At 39.4% G+C, this 22248-nt stretch overlaps 1 protein-coding gene across 2 annotated transcripts in view; it reads right to left on the bottom strand.

Moving 5' to 3' along the window:
• Positions 1 to 22248, bottom strand: part of NUFIP1 (nuclear FMR1 interacting protein 1) — a 46714-nt gene that overhangs the window by 12304 nt on the left and 12162 nt on the right. For both annotated transcript variants that reach the window (XM_023500596.2, XM_003765869.4), the window contains 2 exons: positions 7003 to 7095; positions 2361 to 2611 (listed from right to left, as the gene is read on the bottom strand). In XM_023500596.2, the coding sequence (XP_023356364.1) occupies positions 2361 to 2611; positions 7003 to 7095 (344 nt within the window). The remainder of the gene's footprint in view (positions 1 to 2360; positions 2612 to 7002; positions 7096 to 22248) is intronic.

Below are 22248 nucleotides of genomic sequence, written 5' to 3'. Positions count from 1 at the left end.
ACACCTGAAAATAAGTACCTGCATTTTCACCTACATCTGCCTCTGGCAGAGTACAGAAAGATGATCACCATTCCTGTGCCTGACATTATGCTTTTACTGATTAGTTGTTAACTTGTCCAGTCTTATCTCGCCATAGGCCTTCCTCTTCACAGCCTGCTCTCCCACCAAATCAAACAATTCTCTTTCATCAAATAGAAACTAAGAGTAACAGATCAGCCATTACACCCTTTTACACCAATTAACTTCTTTGATCCTTAGAACAATCCCATGAGATAGGTGCTATTACTATTCCCACTTTATACAAGAGAAAACTGAGCAATATAATGAAGCTAAGTACCATTCCCGGGGTCACATAGGTACTAAGAGTCTGCCTGAGTTCCAGGCCAATACTATGCCCCCTTCAGATCTAGGGCTGGACAGGACCTCCTTAGAAGCCCAGCCTCCTCTTCTTTATTAACAAAGAGATTGCAGTTTAGAAGGGTTCAGGGGCCCAAAGGCATGCAGGCAGCACCCACCAGAGGCTCCAATTAGAGTACTTGTCCCAGCCTGCCAGCCTGTCCTTGGGAACCCAGAATCCCCAGGCCTGCAGTCACCAGCACCAATCTCAGTCCTGCTGAGCTCTCTATGCCAGGATGTGGCCCCAGACTCCCACTAGGTGAACAGGGAGCCAGGCAGCTATGAGTAGGGCCTTGGAGACCCACCAGGGAACAGCTAGGGGGACTCCTCAACTCAAACCAAAATGACATGTTTCTACAGATGATGGGAAGGAGAAATTCCAACAGAAGTACAAAGCCATATTTTTAAGACTCTCCTATCAAATCATAGATGACAGGATGACAGATTCCGAGCTGTGTCCAGTGTTTCAGGAAGTCCAGAATAAGAGCCTTGCCCACATGATCAAGCTTCAGATAAACACAAATAAACAGTTTTGTTGGATGGCAAAGATGCCAAAGCACAGGGATAGTTTGGAGTTGGGAAGATCAGAGTTCAAATGTTGCCTCAGACACTTTTGAGTGGTACAATTGGGCAAGTCCCTTCCTCTGGGTCTCAGTTTCCTTATCTGCAAAATGGAGATAACAGAACCCACCTCCCTGAATTGTTGTGAAAATCAAATGAGGTAACACATACAAAGCACTCTGCAAACCTATCTAAATGCTAGAGGATACTACTACAATTATTATGATTTTCATTATTGTTAACTTCAATCTGTCAGCCATCTCCTAGAATTCTCCCAGGTGTCCCAGATTTACACCTTCCTCTTTAGAGAGTGATTTTATAGTATTTAGAGCTGGCAAGGGCACCAAGAGATTACCTGGGCTTTCATTTTATAGAAAATAATCTAAGGGCTAGAAGTAAGACCAGACCTATCCAAGGTCACTTGGGCAGTAAGTGGTGACCCGAAATTCAAATTCATAGGAGGTCAGGACATACCCAAGGGTCAAGAAGCCCATTCTGCCCAGTGCCTTGCTTTTGAGGACTTGACCAAGCTCCTGAGCCAACCCAGGCATAGTCTTCCAAGTAGTCATGGGGCAACAAAAACTAGCTCGATTCAGTCTACCAGCCCAACAAGCTAGGTGGAAAAGCCAGCAAGGGAAAGCCAGTTTTAGGGAAGACAGTCAGGTGCATGATGCAGCAGAAAGGATGAGACAGGGCCCGGCCTGGGTCTGGATCAACACTGGTCACTTTTCATCTCAGCATCTGCAAAGTGAAGTGCTGGATAAATCCTCTCTAAGATCCCTCTGGCTCCAGAAGTGGATCTTTATTTACTTTTACATCTTCAACAGCACCTGACACCTTCCTCCTGCTCTGAAGATTTAGGAAAGAGGGCTGCACGAGGACATCTCAAGGGCCCCCATCTGAGGCAAGAGCCTCATCAGTCTGCCTGGCATTTGGCACATTCAAATTCCAGCCATAGTGACTTCACAGCTGAGTGACCTAGAGAACTGACCAACCTCTCTGTTCCTTGGGCCTCTTATCTGTAAAACGAGCAAGTAACTAAACTCACTACACCTTTCTACAAAACCAGATTGTCTGTGGTCAATCAGAGAGGAAAAAAGAGGAGACAGAGAGGAGCCAGAACCTAAGAGGGAGCCTAATAACTGGGGAATGACTGAACCAGCTGTGGCATATTCTTCTGTGAGATCCTTGGTAAATGTGATCTGAGAGGAGTGAAGTGTGGGGGAAATAATTCTTTATACAATAACCAAGGACTAGTTCCAGAGATCTACCCTAAGTCAGGTAACCCACCTGCTGATGGGTGATGGACTCACAGTACAGCAAGAACCATAAACACTGGACAAAAGTGATAGAAATGGGGGGAAGAGTGCTGACGTCCCCCCCACATTTCCCTGGGACCTCACCAGCTTCACTGTCAGCCAGCACACTCAGAGGATCCTTCTGATAGATCTCTGTCTGGACTTCATGCGGCTCTTCTGCTCGACAGCTGCCTGGAGAGGCTGCAGGAGATGCTTCTTGGGCCTTATTTTCACCAGCTTCTGGCATTTTCCAGCCTCCGTGCCATTTCTGCCACTTCTGCCACTTCCTGTGTCTCCCATACGAATGCCTCCCGGCTTCTTCATTTGGATGCTGTTTCCACTTCCTCTGCATCTTTCTGTTAGATACAAAATGTGGAACCTTTTAGTAACAAGTATTTTGTTTTTAACTCTCTAAAATACATTTCTTAGGTAGAAATGTAATTCTGAGCGTCAGACCCAAGCAGTGTCTGATGCCCCCTCTCTACAAGAATGCAAACCCTCCTGAAGGCAGGGACCTAATCTTACCTAAAGTTTTTCTCTTCAGCCTAGTGCTCTGCATAGAATTTTATTATGAAAAGGACACTAATCTCAAGAAAATAAGAGCTGGAAACAAAATAAAATATTTAACGTTTTAAAAAATAAAGCCGAAGAAGTGGAGAGGTCACTGACAATCTCACAACGTTTGAGTTACTTTAAAGTACAGGTAAGAGAGTGATTGACAGATCAGTGAAATACAATGCACTAAATGTGAAGTGTTTACTCTATGAGAGGCACATCCTGGGCCAGGAGATAGGAAAAATAGATATGACACAATATTCTCTGTCCTTAGAAATTTTAGGGTCTAGTGAAAAATAGAACGGCTCTTGCTATGTACTTCCCATAAAAACAAAATCTATCTAGTTTACAAAAACAAGCAAATAAAACCAACCAACAAAGAATGTGTAAATATAAAGTCACAAAGTGTTACACCCCAAGCTTTTTTTTTTTTTTTTTTAAACCAAGATCCATCACAGACATTTTCTATGATAAAAAAAATGACAAGTGACTGTCATAAGGTCTGAGGATAGCTATGCAATTTTGTAAATGTATCCAATGAGGAACCTCTCATGATTAACATTAGTTAATTAGTATCTGACTCCATGATATAAACCATCCTTTTATGCACCCCAAACAGACACAAAAAAGTGCTACAGTAACTCCTCATCTTCAGAGAACAGCAATATATGCTCCCTTCCTTGGGAGAAGGTGCCTGTAAATAAGTAGAGTAGAAGGAGGGCCCTGTTCCCAAATGGATGCATCAGCTTCCCAAGCTAAGACTAGGTCCTGAGGTGGGCCCATCAACAAGGCCTGGCATCTCCCTGAGAACATCCAGAGTCACCACATGGGGCACAGGGACCAGCTGATGCTCCCGGTCCTGGAAGAGCCATAGCAGCTAGAGAAGCTGAATAAGGATCTGCTTGGGAGGCACGTCCCCAGGAAGGCCCTGCTGCACAGGAGGGCTGGGAGATGACCTGCATCTGGAGGGTCTTACTAGGAACTGTGAATTCCTTTGGGATAAAGACAGCCAAATGGTGGGTGTGACCCTGGCTACCAACCCCGCAGGTTCAGCTGGGCAAGACTGTCCTTTCTCTGGGCTCGTCCCCCCCAAAGGGCTGCTCTGACTCACCCTGGGGTCACCAAGCAGTCCAGATTGTGCCATAATGGCAGGGTGGTCCCCACCTTGGTGAACACGCCATCACTAGGCTGGACCAAAGCTGGCACCACCTTCGTCCCAAGCCCACCAAATTTCAAGGCCTTCAGAGAGGACTCAGAATGAGCCAGGTGCAGCTGGTCTAGTGCAGGCCCCACCCGCTTTGCGTCCCCAGATCTAACATGGAGATCAGAACTTCACATAAAGGTGGCTGTGAGCTACATGGCTAAATCCAGATCTACCCAGATCACATCAACTCGGAAACTCACAGCTCCTCAGCGCCACCTGCCCTTGGATACGTGACCACCAAGAGCTTGCCCAAATCTGAACTCATCACCTCTCACCTGCTGCAGAAATTCACTGTACTCCTGTGCAAGGCAACCCACCTTCCCCTACCCTCCATGCTTCTTTTTTATGTATTCTCTCCCCCAGTAGATTGTGAGCTCCTTGAGGGCAGGGACAGGGATTGTCTTTTCCCTTTTTTTGTACCCTCACTACCTCCTTGGCATGGTACCTGGCACTTTCTGGGCATTTAACAAAGACTTACCGATTAGTAAACTGTGAAAGCTTGGTTTGTCTCCACCATCCTCCCCCATCTTCTAGCTCCTGACATTCTCTCCACCTATCCAGATCACTCTCCTATTCTTGCTCTAAGCAGACAGTCCACTAATCCATGAGATGCTAAATATTAGAATTAAGGTGTTAGCTAATAAAAGGCTAACTGCTTGAATCTGCATCTTAAAACCCACGGAGTTATAAAGACTGACCTTCTAAAACAAAGTATATAAAAAGAGGAAAAGCAGATTTCCAGAATCAGACAGCATGAAAATGGGATTTAGAAGTGAACAGCTTAATCTCTTCATCTTATAGAGGAAAAAACCTGAGTCCACAGTCTGAGTGAGAATTGGTCATAAGTAATAGATTCCAATTCAGACCATCTGACTGAAAACTCTACGTTCTTTCAAGTCTACCAGACATTTTTCCAAAGAGGCTATTTACCTTGCCAGCTCATCCCCTTCTAATTATGCTTCCAGGCAACAATACTGAGTACTCCTGACAAAAGTTCTGGCAGTCTCCCCCCTTGGGGGGGAGGAAGGAACCAACAACCATAAGATCACTTTTTTCCCATCCCATTGGAGCGAATAAGTCTCAGGAGAACACTATTTCAAAAGGACTGGCTCCCTGTAAATACCTTTAAGATTATTATGACAGTATTAGGAAATCAAAGAAAAGAAGTTACATTTTTAGGGGTGACCATAAAAGAGTGAGGACAGATTTCTCAGGTATCTTAGAGGATTCAAATCCGACTTCTTTCAAGTGTGTTAACTGGGGCAAGTCATTTAAAAATTCTTCAGATTCAGTTTCTTCTACTGTAAAATGTTCTAATATCTTAGAGAATTAATCTCATTACATGACTTAGAAAGAGCAGGTAATAGAAAACAAAGGGGATAGAGGCAAGCATAAATATCAAGAATTCAAAATTACTGTTGATTTCTTTCTAAAGTCAAGACTTATATGTCCAAATGGTTAATACTCTTAATTTCTTAAAACCTTAATATTCCTTAAATGTGACATGCAATTCACTATTAGAACTACAAAAGCACAAGATGAATTTTATCCCACCGTATTTATCAGTAAATAAATTGCTAAGCAAATAAACTGCTAAATTCTCCAACTACAGAATCTTCATTTTTTTTTGTCCCTAATTTGCTAATCAAAAAGCCCAAACAGTTGAAAATGCAGGCTGAGTTTATGGTGCTAAAAATATGATCCTTTATAGCTAACACTGTCACACTAAGTACCAAGACCTGTCAGCACATATGCAAGCACATCTATCATCACTGTCTTCCTTTTAAAGTCATACTTTGAAATTCAATATTAGAACATTTTACAGTAGAAGAAACTGAATCTGAAGAATTGTTAAATGACTTGCCCCAGTTAACACACTTGAAAGAAGTCGGATTTGAAGAAGGACAACTGGAGTTAATTCCTACTTCTAATCCTTCCTACTCTGAGACCCTGAGCAATACTACTCCTGCTGGTACTACTACTATCACTACTGCTGCAGTTACTGCTATTGGTACTACTGCTAACAACCACTACCACCACCATCACTAGTAGCAGTGCTTCTACCAACACCACTATTATTACTACAGCTACTAGTACCACCACCACCACTACTAAGAGTAGCTGGGACTTACACAGCACTTTAAAGCCTGTAAAATGTTTCAGAAACATGACCTCATCTGATCCTCACAACAACCTGGGAGGTAGCTCCCCATTTTACAGGAATCTGAGGCAGAAAGAAGTTAGCTAGTTAAGTGCTAGAGGCCACATTTGAACTCAGATCTTCCTGACGCCAGGTCCAGTGATCTACCTATTGTACCCCCAACTACCTATTACTTAAGCAAAATTTCCCTATAAAATGAGGTACTGAACTAGATTTCCATCCCCCCTGCAAAGGACATTTCCAATATTAGACCTATAATATTTAGCATATGAACAGAAGTAGTCTGGTATAGTGGGTAGTGCTGAACTTAGACAAGAAGACATGAGTTCAAATCCTCAACACTTATCTAATGACAGGGAATGCCCTAAAGGAAGCCCTTTTTAGATTTTGCTGTCTCCATCTGTAAAATGGGAATCACATACATGGCAGAGCCCCCACTTCTAAGGGTCATTGTGACACTCAAATGAGATGATCTGAAGCACTTTATACACTTTAAAATACCCGGTACAATAATCATACATCATTTTATGAAAGGCAGCATAGCAGGGAGCAGGCTTTGGATTCAGGAAGAGCTGGGTTCAATTTCAGTGTCATTTATCTGAATTGGCTAGGCCAATGAGAAACTTTTTTTTTAAAACAGCAAATTAAGAATAAAGTCTCAGTAGTTTCAGGAAAGATGTTATAACAAACTGACTGGCAAAGGACTAGAGAACTTTTGGCACCGATGAAGGTTACGCTTACTATCTATAAATATATTCTATTAAGTAACAAGGAATACAAGGAAATAGAAGGGATTAAGCAACTGCACTCACTAGAAAAATACTTACCCAAACTGTGTAGTCGTCAATACTTCTCCCCGCTGCTCTTTCTCCTCCTGTAACAGTTTCTTCTTTTCAATATTGGCTCGGGTTGGAAAGTTTCTGCAAAAGAATTCCAATTATTTCTAAAATGTTTCTCAGAATCTACACAGTTGAGTCACTAAATATTTTTTGCACTTAATTAATATTTATTTAAATAAAAGAGTGCCAACTAAGCCCCAGGCTTTTTATTTCTTCTACAGAAATATTCTTCAGTTGCTTTTCAGTTATCTCAAACTCTGCCTGATCCCATTTAGGGTTTTTTTTTTTTTTTTTGGCAAAAATCCTGAAATAATTTGCCATTTCCTTCTCCAGCTCACTTTGCAAATGAGGAAACTGAGGGAAACAGGGTTAAGCGACTTTCTCAGGATCACACCATTAGTAAATGTCTGAGGCTGGATTTGAACTCACAGGAAGATGAGTCTTGTTGACTCGAGGTCCAGTACTCTATCCACTGAACCACCTAGCTGAGATATTCTAAGAGATGGATAAAAAAGAAAAGCAAGAGGTATGTGTTCTCTACATAATACTCTCAACAAGTTCCTAAAAGAAGGAGAAACTAAAAACTGTGGATTTGTGTTTAACTTCTTTACCTGCAATAATGTTGGGAAAAGTATTTATGAATCAATCTTGCCAGAATAATTAACCTTCCATGATAAAGGACAGACATAGTATACTAAAAAATATAAGATTGATACTGACTTGGGAGAGGATCCCTCTGATGCCATACATGTCAAAGTGGACAAATATGACTAGGAGCATATAACCATGAAGTGGGTGAGGTCATGATTGATTATTCGCTGAGTTATCAATAAAGAGGTATGAAATCGAAAGGCCTGGAGAGACTTACACAAACTGATGCTGAGTGAAATGAGCAGGACCAGGAGATCATTATATACTTCAACAACAATACTATATGATGACCAGTTCTGATGGACCAGGCCATCCTCAGCAACGAGATCAACCAAATCATTTCCAATGGAGCAGTAATGAACTGAACCAGCTATGCCCAGAAAAAGAACTCTGGGAGATGACTAAAAACTATTACATTGAATTCCCAATCCCTATATTTATGCACACATGCATTTTTGACTTCCTTCACAAGCTAATTGTACAATATTTCAGAGTCTGATTCTTTTTGTACAGCAAAATAACGTTTTGGTCATGTATACTTATTGTGTATCTAATTTATATTTTAATGTATTTAACATCTACTGGTCATCCTGCCATCTAGGGGAGGGGTAGGGGGGTAAGAGGTGAAAAATTGTAACAAGAGGTTTGGCAATTGTTAATGCTGTAAAGTTACCCATGCATATATCCTGTAAATAAAAGGCTATTAAATAAAAAAAATAAATAAAAAAATAAAAATTAAAAAAAAAAAAGAAAAAAAGAAAAAATAAAGAGGTATGAAATCGAAGGCAGACCTAACAAGCAGGGTTTTAAAGGGGTGCTTCTGGTTCTGGTTTAATATTTGCACTGGAATAATGAAAGAGAAAAGTACAATCTTTAATTTAATATGTATATTTTAATTATCATATTACTTTACATATAAAAAAAGGCCTTTTGATATAAGCTCATTCTTCTTCCATTCTCTTCATCTCAAACCACCCCCTACTCCTGATATCCTCCTCCTTTTGTTGTCTGACAAGAACGCAACCAACTTCTGAACATGTTCCTTCCCTAAAGTCCACTCTCTCCCTACCTACACCAAACCTAACCATCCTTTCAAAAGCAACTGTCCTATCTCACTCTTCCTCAACTAAACTCCCAGAAAAAATATACTTGTCACCTTCACTTTCTCTCCTCGACTCTCTACAATAACTCCCAATAGCACTCTCCCTCCTAAGTCAGCAACAATATCTTACTGACAGTCTTCCCCCAAGTCCTTTTTTTCAGCCATCTTTACCTATTGGCCATAACTGACGCTGGTGACCACTCTTTCCTTCTTCAAACTCTGTTCTCTTTGGGTTTTCCCCAAACTGCTCTCTGCTTGTTCTCCATTTACCTAACTTACTGGGTCTCATCCATCTCACACCTCCTCACTGAGTGATCCCTAAGGTCTCATCCTAACTTTTTTCTCCTCCTCTACATTCTCCATTAATAATCTTATCAACTTCCATGGGTATAATTATCACCTCTATGATTCATAGATATAGGCAAAGAAATTGATAAGTGAGGAAAAAAAAAAGATAGGTAGCGAGAGATGGATTGGGATAACAGATAAAGTTGTGTGACAGGTATATGGAGACCAGATAGACAAATGGACAAATGATATGTGGACACATGATAGATACAGGTAATAGGCAGATAAAGATGGATAGGTAATAACTGATAGGGTGAGAGATAGATAAGTAGATAGCTCAAGCACCACCTTCTGCATGAAATCTTTTCTGGTGCCCCCAACAGGTAATGATTTCCCTCCCAAACTACTTTGAATTTAACTACTTGGCATGTGTGTTCACTTTCATTTTATGATTGTCTTATGTACTTGCTGTCCCTGTTAGAATAAAATTCCTAAGTAGAGATTTTCTGACTCTCCATACTGTAACTAAATCATTTAGTACACTGTCAGTGCTTACTAATTTCCAGTCTGCTTCTTTGATTGGTTCTTTAAATTTTGCAAATGATAAAAATCTAAATAAAATACATAGTAGCTCAGACCCAGGAAAAAAGGATTAAAAAGTGGAATACTAGTTCTTCTTTTCAAAGCTGTAATTACTATGAAAATAAATTTTACATGACTACACATATATTATCTACACGAAATTATCTTTAAATACAAAGAGAGGTGAGGTAGGAGAAAAATATAGAATTTAAAAATCTTGTAAAAATGAATGTTTTAAAACTGTCATGACATATAATTGGGGAAAAAATGCTATTTTTAAAAAGTGGTACAGTAAGAATAGTATTGATGATTGGAAAATGGTCAGAAACAACTACCATAAATATATTTCAATAAGGAAAATTTAGGGAGACTTATCTGGGTAAGGGGGAAAAAATTATACACAGGCAAGATGGGAACTACAAAGAGCCCAGAGGGACCTCAGATACCACCTGATCTCATTCTTTCATTTTCCAAAGGAAAAAACTACAGAGGCTAAGTGGTACTGATCCCAAAAGTCCCAAAGGCAGGAAAGATTAGAAGCAGGATACAAACCCAGATCCTCTCATTAGATCCCATGCTAGTGCTACTGGACCACACAGCCACCCAAGCGAGCTGGCTGGTTAAAAACAAGAATAAGGGAACACGCTCCTGGGGTCATAATGGAGAGATAAGAGGCTCAACAGCCAATAACACAGTCAGAGACTTTTAAAAAACAAGCAGGATTTCAGCAATTCACAATTTACACCATCTTATATAGTGTTTCAACCTGGTTTTTAAGTCAATATATCGGGAACCTGAAACATGGTTTCTTATAGAAGCAATGTCATACATAAGGCCAGGTTCTCATACCAGCAAGAGGAAGGAAGGGAGGAAGGAAAGGAAGAGAGGAGATAGGGAGGGAGGGAGAGAAAGGAAGGGAAGGCATAAGGAAAGAAGGGAGAAAAGAGAAAAGGAGAGAGGGATGAAAAGAGGAAGAGGAGGGAAGGAGAGAGTGGGAAGGAGGAAGGAAATCTATTTATCACATGGTAACTGAAATACAATCTTTACTACTATTATTATGGATCCCAGCTATGCCATGTAATGGTACATATATGGAGAATGTACTTGTAGTTACAAGTTGGGGCTAACATAAAATCTCAATTTCTTGTGCTTTGGCCAAAGGCACCAGTGTTCAGGGTTTGGAGGGCAGCAAGAAGTCAAGGTCTCTATGAGCTTATGAATTAAGAAGCTGAATGGTACGGGGCCTGATGCCTGTGTTAACTGGGAGAGGGGCCAATCTTGCCATAGTTAGCAAATGCTTCTCCTGAACAGGACTGCCCTCCTTTCCTGACCCCTGTCCAATTGAAAGCAGTCTTACTTCTTCTTCTTGGGTATTAATCCCTCAAAAAGCCCACTGACATTCTCCAATTTTCAAAGACTTTTTACTGTAAACAGCATATCTCCAATGCTCACCTTCCCATCCCCACTTTCTTCTACTTAGATCTTACAGAAAAAGACAGTCCCACATGGAGGTTAATCTTGAGTTGCTGAATTACAAAAACTAAAATTTGCTGATTTCTCCAACAGAAGAAACACAGGTTTCAGAACCAAAGTCCAAGAAGCTTAAAGCAGGGCTTATAGCACTTGATAACAGGAACCCTTTATTGCCTAGTTCAATGTGAACTAAACATTTACACAGAATAGTGAGAGGCAGGGCCTGGTTCTGTTCCCCTGAACTAGAGCGGAATGTGAAAAACGCAGAGGATCCAGAGCAGATCCATAAAGAAAGACTACAAGAACTACAAATATCCAGCTGGTGAAAAGAAAGTTTGCAAGGTAACAACAAAGAGACTTAAAGAGAAGATGGTTACTGGCTGTTCTCCATTTTAAGACAAACTGCAGAAGAACTTGATAAGGTAGGATGATAGCTTTCCTTTGACCCCACTTTGTCTACACCCACATATCCAAGGCTACTCATCTTACTGCCCATCTAGAAACATACTTAGCCTCTCATGTCCATTCCTAAAAGTCCCTTATCCACATGAAAGGAACCACTGTGATCGTCTAATTATGTGCATCCAGTCTCTGTAGGCCACTTGCTATCTGTGCCTTTTACATGAAGATCACAGGATTAACAATTTAGAACAGGAATGGATTGGTTATTTCCCTCCTATTCAACAGTATTTTATTTTTGCCAATTACAAGTAGTTTTTAACATTCACTTTTATAAAATGAGTTCCAAACTTGTCTCTCCCTCTTCTTCACACACACCCCCTTCTTTTAATCCCCAAGACAGGTAGTAATCTGATACAGGTTAAACTATTTCCACCTGAATCATGTTGCAAAAGAATCAGAACAAAAGGGAAAACCGCAAGAAAGAAAAAAAAAGGGGAAATATGCTTTGATTTGCATTAAGTCTTCATAGTTCTTTCTCTGAATGCAGACAGCATGTTTATTATTATTGTCTTGGATCATTGCCTTGCTGTAGTTAAGTCTATCCTAACTGATCATCCCACAATCTTACTGTTGCTCTGTATAGTGTTCTCTTGGTTCTGCTCATTTCACTCAGCATCAGTTCATACAAGTCTCTCCAGGACTCTCTGAAACATTTATATATCATAACTTATTTAGTCATTCCCCAACTGATGGGCACCCACTCAGTTTCCAATTCTTTGCCATAATGGTTGGTTTGTAAAAACTATCCAAATTGACCTCCTCATTTTATAGAGAAAACAAAGGCAAAATGCTAAGTGGTTTGTCTATAGCTACTTGAATTTGGTGGGATTTGAAGCCAGGGTCTCGAGTTCCAAATCCAGTGGCCTTTAGGCTGCCTCCCACCTCTCATACCTACGGCCCGGCCCATACTCTGGGATTCAATGACACTTGCTATCCAGCTGCTCCCCGCACTAGATCCTCTATCTCCTAAGTTTAGGCATTTTCTCTGGCTGTCATCCCTGCCCAGAATAATCTTCCTCCTTTTCTTGTCCTCCCAGCTTCCCTGCTGCAGGAAAACTCTTCCAATCCTCCTTTATTCGGCTGATATCCTTATCTGTGTATCTCTTGTTTGTATTGCTGGCAGGCTGCCTCCCCTGTTAGACCAGGAACCTTCTTTTGCTATTTCTTATATTCCCAGCACATAGCAGTGGCCAGCACACAAGGGGCACTTAATAAATGCCGACTGACACTACCTCTCTCCAATATAGAGAAAATATTCCAGTACACATCAATATCAGCTGTTGGCAAATGATGATAATGGACAAAAACTTCAATGAGAAAATGATAAATAAATAGGGCTTCCATGACAGCATTAAGAAAAAACTCAGCTAAGTATGCGTGAGAAGAGAGAGAATAGAGAATTCTCCTTCTCTGGAAATTTTTAAGATCCTTTTCACAGCAGAATTTCAGTATAATCGTGTGAGATGACCTCACAAAGTCCCTTTCACAGTCCTAAGAGTCTAATTAATTAATTAGAGGAATCTGGGAAATGAGTTTATATATTCCTCCAAGTTTTATCCTCTTCTTATTTGCCCAAATGAGGGATATTAAATTAGAAATAAATAGGGAAAGTGAAGGTACTAGAAAACAAAGCCACCTCAAGAGGGGAAACAAGAAGTATTCCATTTAGTTACAAAGACAAAAATTCAAGCATTATTTTAACTGTCTCTGAAGTATGCTATGCTCTTACAAACAATCTGGAACCCACCCTACCAACATAAAATACCTAATGCTTTTTACCTCCACCCTCCAGGAAGCAGGAGCTGTGAGAAGAAGGAAAAGCCCACCCTCTTAAACAGTAGGACTCTTTGATACAGGATACAGTTCAAGTTCCTGAAGTACACTTGGAATAACAAATCCAGAGAATACCAAGGAAAATAATTTATTCCTTGTTCCTACAATTATTTAAGATCAAAATCTGCAAAAGTTTCTTCCCTTAGGCAGAACAGCCCTAATTAGGCACCCCAAATCTGACTGTGACAATGGCTGTGTTCAGGCATTGGTTTTTAAGCACCTACTGTGGTGTTAAGGCACTGTGCTAAGCAGTGGGAACACAAAGAAAGGGAAAAGCCTTATACTGCCATGTCATCGTGTCATTTCATTTTGCTTAAACCAAGGTTTCAAAAAAGATCTTTTCAATCTGCTCACTACAGGAGAAAGGTGAATAGTTCAGATTTCATAGTTAAGAGTGAGAAAAGATCTGGAGCTTCCAGCGGACTGCAAGCTCACTATGCATCAAGAGAACGACCCAGCAGTCTAAAAGGTCAATGTTGTCCCAGGGTACAGAAGGATTAGCACAAGGGGCTATGCATCCCCCAGTCGGATTGCATAGGGAACACCGGTCAGCTTTAAGAGCCAATCGGGCCTGTCCAGAGGCCAGCGGGAGGATGAGGGCTCTGAAGAACATGCTCCAAGAAGATGATCTGATGAAGGGAGGAATGCTGGACCTGGAGACATGAAGAAAAGACTCAGGGGACAGGGGGCTGTCCTTCAAGTTTTAGGGAGGAGCAAAGCAGTCAGATTGGCTCTGCTTGGCACAGAGTAGAGAACAAAATGGGACAAGATGCGAGAGGCAAATTGAAGCCCATCAAGAGGAGACAGAGGAGAGCAAAACTTCACCAAAACCAGGTGAGCAGAGGCCTGCAAACCGGCAAGAGGATCCTGGAGAAGTCACTCTTGTTCAGAACAGGACTGGCTACAAGCGAGCTTCTGGGGGCCCTCCAACTGGACAGGAGGCCTTCTGCAAGCCTGCCGAGGCTAAACAGGGTTAATGGGAATCACGCCTCTGAATGTATAAAGAAATGCTTTCAAAGTGCCACGTCAGACTCAAGAACACAAGGATGAAATGCCCACATCGGGGACTCCCTGGACGCATCTATGAAAGCTGGACCAGGAGCCAACCTGCTTCCTGGGTAACCTTTTTTCTTAGCCCTTCTGGGCCTCTTTTCTTCATTGTAAAAAGAAGGGGCCGGATCCCTTCACCTTCAAAGTTCCTTCCAGCTGTAGATGTACAATACCAAGGAAAGAGTCAGAGGCATCCTAAAGAAGCTGCTCATTCCTTCCTCTCAAGCATTTCCCTCTTTCTGTCTTTGCCTTGTTGGCATTCCAAATTTTCAAGATATGGCATTAAACAGAATTCTCTCATAACGAAAGTTAACTAAAAGAAACATGTAACTACACCACCTAGTGGACTCCAGAGTTGTTTTTCTCCTTTTAATCTCACTTTAACCACAAAGTTCTACTACCTTTTTTGCTTAGGCCAAAGCATGGAAAAGTCATCTACATATATATATATACATACACATACACACAGAGACAAACATATTTGAAAAGCCAAGCCTTTCTAAGCTTTTCTAAGCAATTAAGTCATCTACATACACAGAGAGAGACAGAGAGAGACATTTGAAAAGCCATGCCTTTCTAAGCAATTCCAAAAATGCCACTAAAGGGGAAAAAAACAAACATTGTCTTTGGACACTAGAAATTAATTCTAAAATTAGCTTTCAATTAAACACAGTAGACCTCCTTTACTTACCTTTAATTCAGCTAAAGAAGTAATTTACAAAATGAATCTTTGAAAAAAATTTCCTTTACCTTACACTCTAAAATTTTTTCTGAATAATTTAGACAATTTTTAACACAGCCAGCTTGATTCAATATGTCTTCTAAGCGTAAGTAAGAACATCAAAACTTTAGGAAGAACTGTAAATGTGATATGAAGGGAAAGGGAGATTCTTCATCTTCTGATATGAAGATGATGAAAGCTTTGAGCACATGAGATCTGAACCTCAGGTTCATATTCTGGCTCTGTGACTCAATATTGGATAACCATCTGGCAAGTCACAGAACCACTCTGGGACTCAATCTTCTCATCTGTAAAATAATTAAGTTGGGAAAGAGCATTTCTAGGGCTCCTTTCAAGCTCTAAAGTTTTTATTTTATGATGTAGTGAAATATAGAGAAAAATCTACAAAACATTTCACAAGACCTTCCAATGTGAATCCTGACATTTGGTGACTTCAATATAAGTCCAGGTACAATTAAAAAAGAATTAGTGATTGAAGACTGTAAAATTACTTCATTTTAAAGGACAATTGCCATTTAAAAATAATTAAGAGGGGTTGAGACTAAGAAATAAAAAATATGGTTTTACCAAAAAAACAAAAAACAAAAAACAAAAAAAAACTAATATAGAAATTTATACTAAGGAAATTATAAACTTATTTTTTTGAGAAAAATCAAGCAATTTGAAGCAATCCTCCAAAAAATTATAGCAAACACATGTATGAGGAAATCATATAAGAACATCTGGGAATGTCAATAGTTAACTGCTATGGAAATGACTGATGATGAATATATTATGAAGACCTCCTCAGGAATCAGATGTATAACTATTTGGTTTTTAAGGACCTCAAGGGAAGAAAAAATCTATAACTTACCTTGGTAACTAGTTCTGGTATTTAGAAATCCTAAGTGAAGATAAGTTTAAATTTTTTTCTCCTAAGAAACTTTAGTGTTTTAGATGAATACTTAGGGAATCCATATCTAATTGGTCCCTACTAGGTGCAGAACACAGGCTGAGGTCTTGCTTGGGAGGGCTTAAGGAGGAAAGAGAAAAAGAAAAAAGAAAGAAGAGACACTTTTATTCTTGTCCTGGAAGAGCTAACACAATTTATTTGAACTGATTAAAAAAAAAAAATGACTGAAGACAAAACAATTTATCAACAAGTATAAATTATATTTGAGCCTATACCATCATCCTTTCCCAAAACACCCATTTCTAGTTTCCAGCAATGGCCTTCAAGCCTCAGTCTTGCAACCTTGGGGTCGCCTTTTAATTAAATTGAAATGAATCCAACACATGAGCAAATTGCTGGTAAATATACCAGAACACTGGACACTAATCTTAATTCTGACAGTCACAACACTATTTCATGGCCAGATCACCTCATATTCTGAGTTTTCTGTGGCAAGGTCCAAGTCAGACTCCTTTCTCTAGTAAGGAAGACATTTGGGAAAGGACAACACTGGAGCCAAAGACCCCCAGTTTAAATTCCCATGGGTTTCAATTTACTGATCTATAAAATGCTGGAGTTTGCAATCTTTAAAATCCTCTTCTGGCTCTCAATCCTCCTTTGAGTCAAGGCTTAAGCCCTTCTCACAAGCCTGTCCCCTCAGCACCCCAACTTCTAACCACAGTCCTTAACAAGACCCCTACCAACTTACTGCCCAGGTTCATGACGACCTTTCCTCCAATTTGTACCCACCCAGAAGACGGAACAAACCCACTGACTAAGTGAATGAGCACTTGTTGCACAAAACCACAAGGGGGCAAAGTCTGCATTAAGAAATGAAAGCAGCGGCTTCATGTGACTTTTAGGTGATTGTCTCATACAATGAGAATTTGTGTTTTTTCCAAAGTGGCAGAAGTACTATTAGTTATGCTATTGAACACAGCAAATCATACATTAAAAGGGGGAAACTGACAACTCTTACTCTTAGATAAAAGTCTCCAATAAGTTATAACTTATCTCAGTTACAAATTCAAACAGACCAATAATGAAAATATTTTCTAAACTTAGACTAACAGCCTTGAGTGTCTACTATTCAATAAGACTGTAGGGCCTAGATACAGGGCTGCAAAGGACACAGAGACATGTAAGATTGGTTGGAATTGGCCTCTAATTGAGATGATAAAGACACATACATGAAGAAAGAGAACATCTTCAAGAGTATCACGAGTGTGACTGATACTAGGTATGATATTCTCTTGTTTCCCTCTTTCTTGTGAAATATCCAGCCATCCTTAAAGGTCATCTCAAACACTATCTTTTAGGAGACTTTCCACATCTCCATCCATCACCCCCTCAATAACAACTTTCTTCTCCTTTCATGCTCTAAGATATTGCTTTGTGATTTTTCAATCATGTTATAGTATAAGTTCCTGACGGGCAAGGATTTTATTTTATCTAAATTACATATTTTCCTAGTGTTCCTTGTGTATAGAAAAGTCACTTAACAAATGTTTGCTGTTTAACTGAATTGAGGTTATTAAAAAGATTGCACAAAGGTATGAGGAAAATATTATGAGTGTTATTATTATATAATGACTCAATTTTTGTATCTTAAATTATAACTTAATAAAACCAAGAATATAACTTGGAGCAGAGGCAACAAGCATAATCTCAGATGAAGCAAAAGCAAAAATGGACCTAATTAAAAGAGATAATTTGGAAAACTGTATTTTATCAAAAGGTACCACAGAAAATGAAGTAAGAAAAAATTCTTTACAGTAATTTTTTCTAATAAAAAGAATTGTAAATTGTATTCATTCATTGAGGAATGGCTGAACAAATTGTGGTATATGATTGTGATGAAATACTATCACGTTGTAAGAAATGACAAGGGTGACGATTCTAGAAAAACGTGGGAAGGTCTATATGAATTGTTGCAGAATGAAGGGAGTAAAACCAGAAAATCATTGTACATCACATCAGTTATATTACCATGCACAATAATCAATTGTGAAAAACTTAAGTTACTCTGAGCTATCAGGCAATCCAAGACAATTCCAAGGACTCATGATGAAAAATGCTACTGAGTACAAATTTAAATATAATTTCTTTCACTTTCTTTAAAAAAAAAAAAAAAGAAAGAAAGGAGGGAGGCAGGAAGGGGGAGATAAAGTGAGAAAGAGGAAAAAGGAAGGAAAGTTTGTTGGAGAACTTCCTATATGACAAGAAATTTGCTAGAAATATTTTCTAGGCATAATGGAAAGTAGTGTGGTAAAAAGAAAGTTTACAACAGGATACCATATCGCATAAGTTTAAAAAGGAGATTTGATTTAAATATGAAAAGTTACATTAAAATCATAGAGGTATCTTTCATAACTATGGCTATGGAAAGAATTCTTTTTTTTTTTTAATGGTATTTTTCCAAATACATGCAAAGACAGTTTTCAACATTCACCTTCTCAAAATCTTGTGTGCCAGATTTTTCTCCCTTTCTTTCCCACCCCTTCATCCCCGCCAAGACAGCAAACAATCTGATATAGGTTAAATGTGTGTAATTTGTCATGCCGAGCAAAAAATAAAAAATAAAATCAAAAGGGAAAAAAAAAATATGAGATAGAATAAAAAGTGTAGAGGACTGGAACTCTGAAAAGGTGTACAGTTGATGAGATAATAATTCTCTAGCTATTGATTTATTCACTCTAGTCAAGTACATATACTTATGGTAATATGGTGATGTGATGGCTCTCCTGACAAGTTGGCACATGCTCAAGTGTGGTTGGACATGCTCTGTGTGAGGTAGTGATGTGACTGTACTGGGTATTTCTGGGCCTCAGTGATCTCAGCCACAGAGAAGACTTCAGGCTCCAGACTCCAGAGTCCAGACTCCATCTTTGACCAGCCACGTGTCTGCACTCCTGCCTCCTTCACTTCACTCCCCTACTAAACCCAAGGCCTTGGGCTGACCCCAAGGCCCACCAGAGAGCTAGCCCAGACATTACAAATAAGCAAACAACAAAAAAGGAGAAAATGCTATGCCAAGTTTATCCTATTTGATCATCACAAAATCTTGTCACTAAGCCCTAGGGGGTATAAAAAATGCAAAAGACAGTTCCTGCCCTTGGGGAGCTTGCAGCAATCTAATGAGCTGAAGCAACATACAAACACATATATAGACAAGCAGGAACAAATCAAGACAAGGAAGGCACTAAAATTAAGAGAGATTAGGAAAAACTCTTAGGGGATGAAATTTTAACTGGATCTTAGAGGAAGTTGGGGAAAGCCTTAAACATAATGAGTATTCCAAACAGAGAAAATGCCCAGAGCCGAGAGATGGAGGATCTTGTTAGACACAGCCAGGAGGTCAGTGTCACTAGAGGGAAAAGTGTGTGTTAGGGAGGAAGGTATAAGAACCCTAGAAAGATAGGAGGTTATTCAGCTATGAAGGGCTTTGTATGCCAAACTGAGCATTCTACATTAGATTCTGGAAGCAATAGGAAGTCACTGGGAGGGAGTGGGAAGGATAGAATCATGATCAGATCTCCTCTCTAGGAAGAATGGAGGCTGAATTGGATGATGGACAGGGGTAGGGAGAGGTTAGAGGCTGCAGACCCCCAGCGGACTACTGCAGTGTAGTTCAAGCATGAGGCGATATGGGACTGCACCAGGAGTGGCAGTGACAGGAGTGCAAAGGTGAAATCAAATCAAGACAAGGAAAAAGAATAGCGGAAGGGTGAGGAAGATAGGCACAAATGCTCCACATATAGTTTTATCACAATAGTTTCCCTGATGATCACTGACTTTTCTTTTTTTTTTTTTTTTTTTTTTATTTAATAGCCTTTAATTTACAGGATATATACATGGGTAACTTTACAGCATTAACAATTGCCAAACCTCTTGTTCCAATTTTTCACCTCTTACCCCCCCCCCACCCCCTCCCCTAGATGGCAGGATGACCAGTAGATGTTAAATATATTAAAATATAACTTAGATACACAATAAGTATACATGACCAAAACATTATTTTGCTGTACAAAAAGAATCAGACTCTGAATTATTGTACAATTAGCTTGTGAAGGAAATCAAAGATGCAGGTGTGCATAAATATAGGGACTGGGAATTCAATGTAATGGTTTTTAGTCATCTCCCAGAGTTCTTTTTCTGGGTATAGTTAGTTCAGTTCATTACTGCTCCATTAGAAATGATTTGGTTGATCTTGTTGCTGAGGAGGGCCTGATCCATCAGGACTAGTCATCATCTAGTATTGTTGTTGAAGTATATAATGATCTCCTGGTCCTGCTCATTTCACTCAGCATCAGTTCGGATCACTGACTTTTCAATAAGAAGGGAGTGTTTCCCTCTCTATCTGCTCCCAAGTTCATGGAGCAAACTATTGTGGTGGGAAGGGGCTAGGTATCCTGGACATTTCCAATTTCTCTCAAGTAGGGATCCTTAACTAATATCTATGAACTTGCTTTTTTGGAATATTTTGATCTATGATTTTCAAAATAATTGGTTTCTTTTGTAATCCTAGATTTTTTGCATTTAGAATTATTATCCTGAGAAAGGATAAGGTGTTAAGGTACCACAAGAGGCTTCATCAGACCATCAAGGAGATCCTTGCCACAAAACAGGTTAAGTAAGAACCCCCAGTCTCTAAAGGAAGGTGGCTTCTGCATCTACATTATTGCTCCTTTACTATCTCTCCATGCATCCTCCAAAACTTGGACAGAGACCTACAAGGGTTCCTATTCAATGAAACATAAGAATCAGCAAGCAAAAAGTTTTTCCCCCCCTAGCAAGAGGACCCTTAATTTGTCTTATTTCATCATCTCTTTCTTCTGAACGCTGGACAACCAATGGGGAAAATAACTGCAGAACTGTAGTTAAAAGAAATTTCTGTCCTTCAGCTCCTGCCCACACCTCCTTCCAACCTCGAATACTGTTTTAAGACAGAAGTGCCTGTGGCAATTGGGAAATATTTAACAATTAAGTAAAAATGTGATCAAATATAAATAATGTTATTATATGGATTTCTAAGTTAATATGTGCATGACCCACATGGATCTTTATGGATCATGTAGTAGCTCAACAACTCCAGGGGGAGTGACTATTCCATAAATTTACAAATGATATAGGACATTTCCATTAGTGCAGGTTTAAGCTTTGAAGCTTAATATGAGATTAAGACTTTGGGAACAGTTTATAAAAATGAATGACTATTATGATGCTGATAGTGATGGTGCTTCAAGGATTTCCACCAGATTCACTAGACCTCATTTTCTCATGCTCTTTATCCATCATTTTATTTCCATTATTGAGCTTCTTTCTAGGAGACACTTTCCCTGCACATGCCTAATGGTCCAGTTGGTCAGTAGCTCTTCCTTCTTTCCTGGTAGCAGCTCTTAAAACCCCACCATTTTAGCTAAATAAAATGTGATACCTAACTAATGGAGTAATACTGCATTTTAAGGAACAATTGCAGTAAAAAATTCAAACAAACACAGAAAGGAACAAATAAGCATTTATGCAGAGAGAACCAGGAAAACAATATATCCAATAACTAGAAAACCTAAATTGTAAAACTCTACAGAGGTAATAAATGGATCATTACAGTGTCTCAACTTGGCTGTTGAAAAGAGATGAACAAAAGTCTTTCTGTTCACTGTAGAAGTAAAAGAGTATAAGATTCTGTGTATATTTTGTATACACAATCCAAAACATGGCAGCTGTTATTGTAGCTCTGATTTTTTGTCTTTCATTTAAAATCTTTATATAAAGCTCATGGTAGGGTGGGGAAGGGTGGAAGAACAATATTCAGAAACAAACAAAAGTGAGTCAAATGAAAACATTTCAAAAATTCCATCATTTCCATCAATTCACCATAGACAAACTGCCTCCTTCCTATTTAGAAATTTAATGCTTGTGACTTCTTCACTCAAAACCCAAACCCTCTCTTTGCTAATAAGTGACCTATTTATTTAAATAAATTGGCTTACTGATTGATGGCCCTAAAGCATTAATGTATTTGTTGGCCTGAATTAAGTTTAACAATTAAGTTTTTCCAAGTGAAAATAACTAATTCACTTTACTCCCAGAGCTCTACAACGATACTTTAACCAACAA

The sequence above is a fragment of the Sarcophilus harrisii genome, chromosome 3, assembly GCF_902635505.1.
Source record: "Sarcophilus harrisii chromosome 3, mSarHar1.11, whole genome shotgun sequence".
Lineage (NCBI taxonomy): Eukaryota > Metazoa > Chordata > Mammalia > Dasyuromorphia > Dasyuridae > Sarcophilus > Sarcophilus harrisii.
This window is presented reverse-complemented; position numbering and strand designations above follow the sequence as displayed.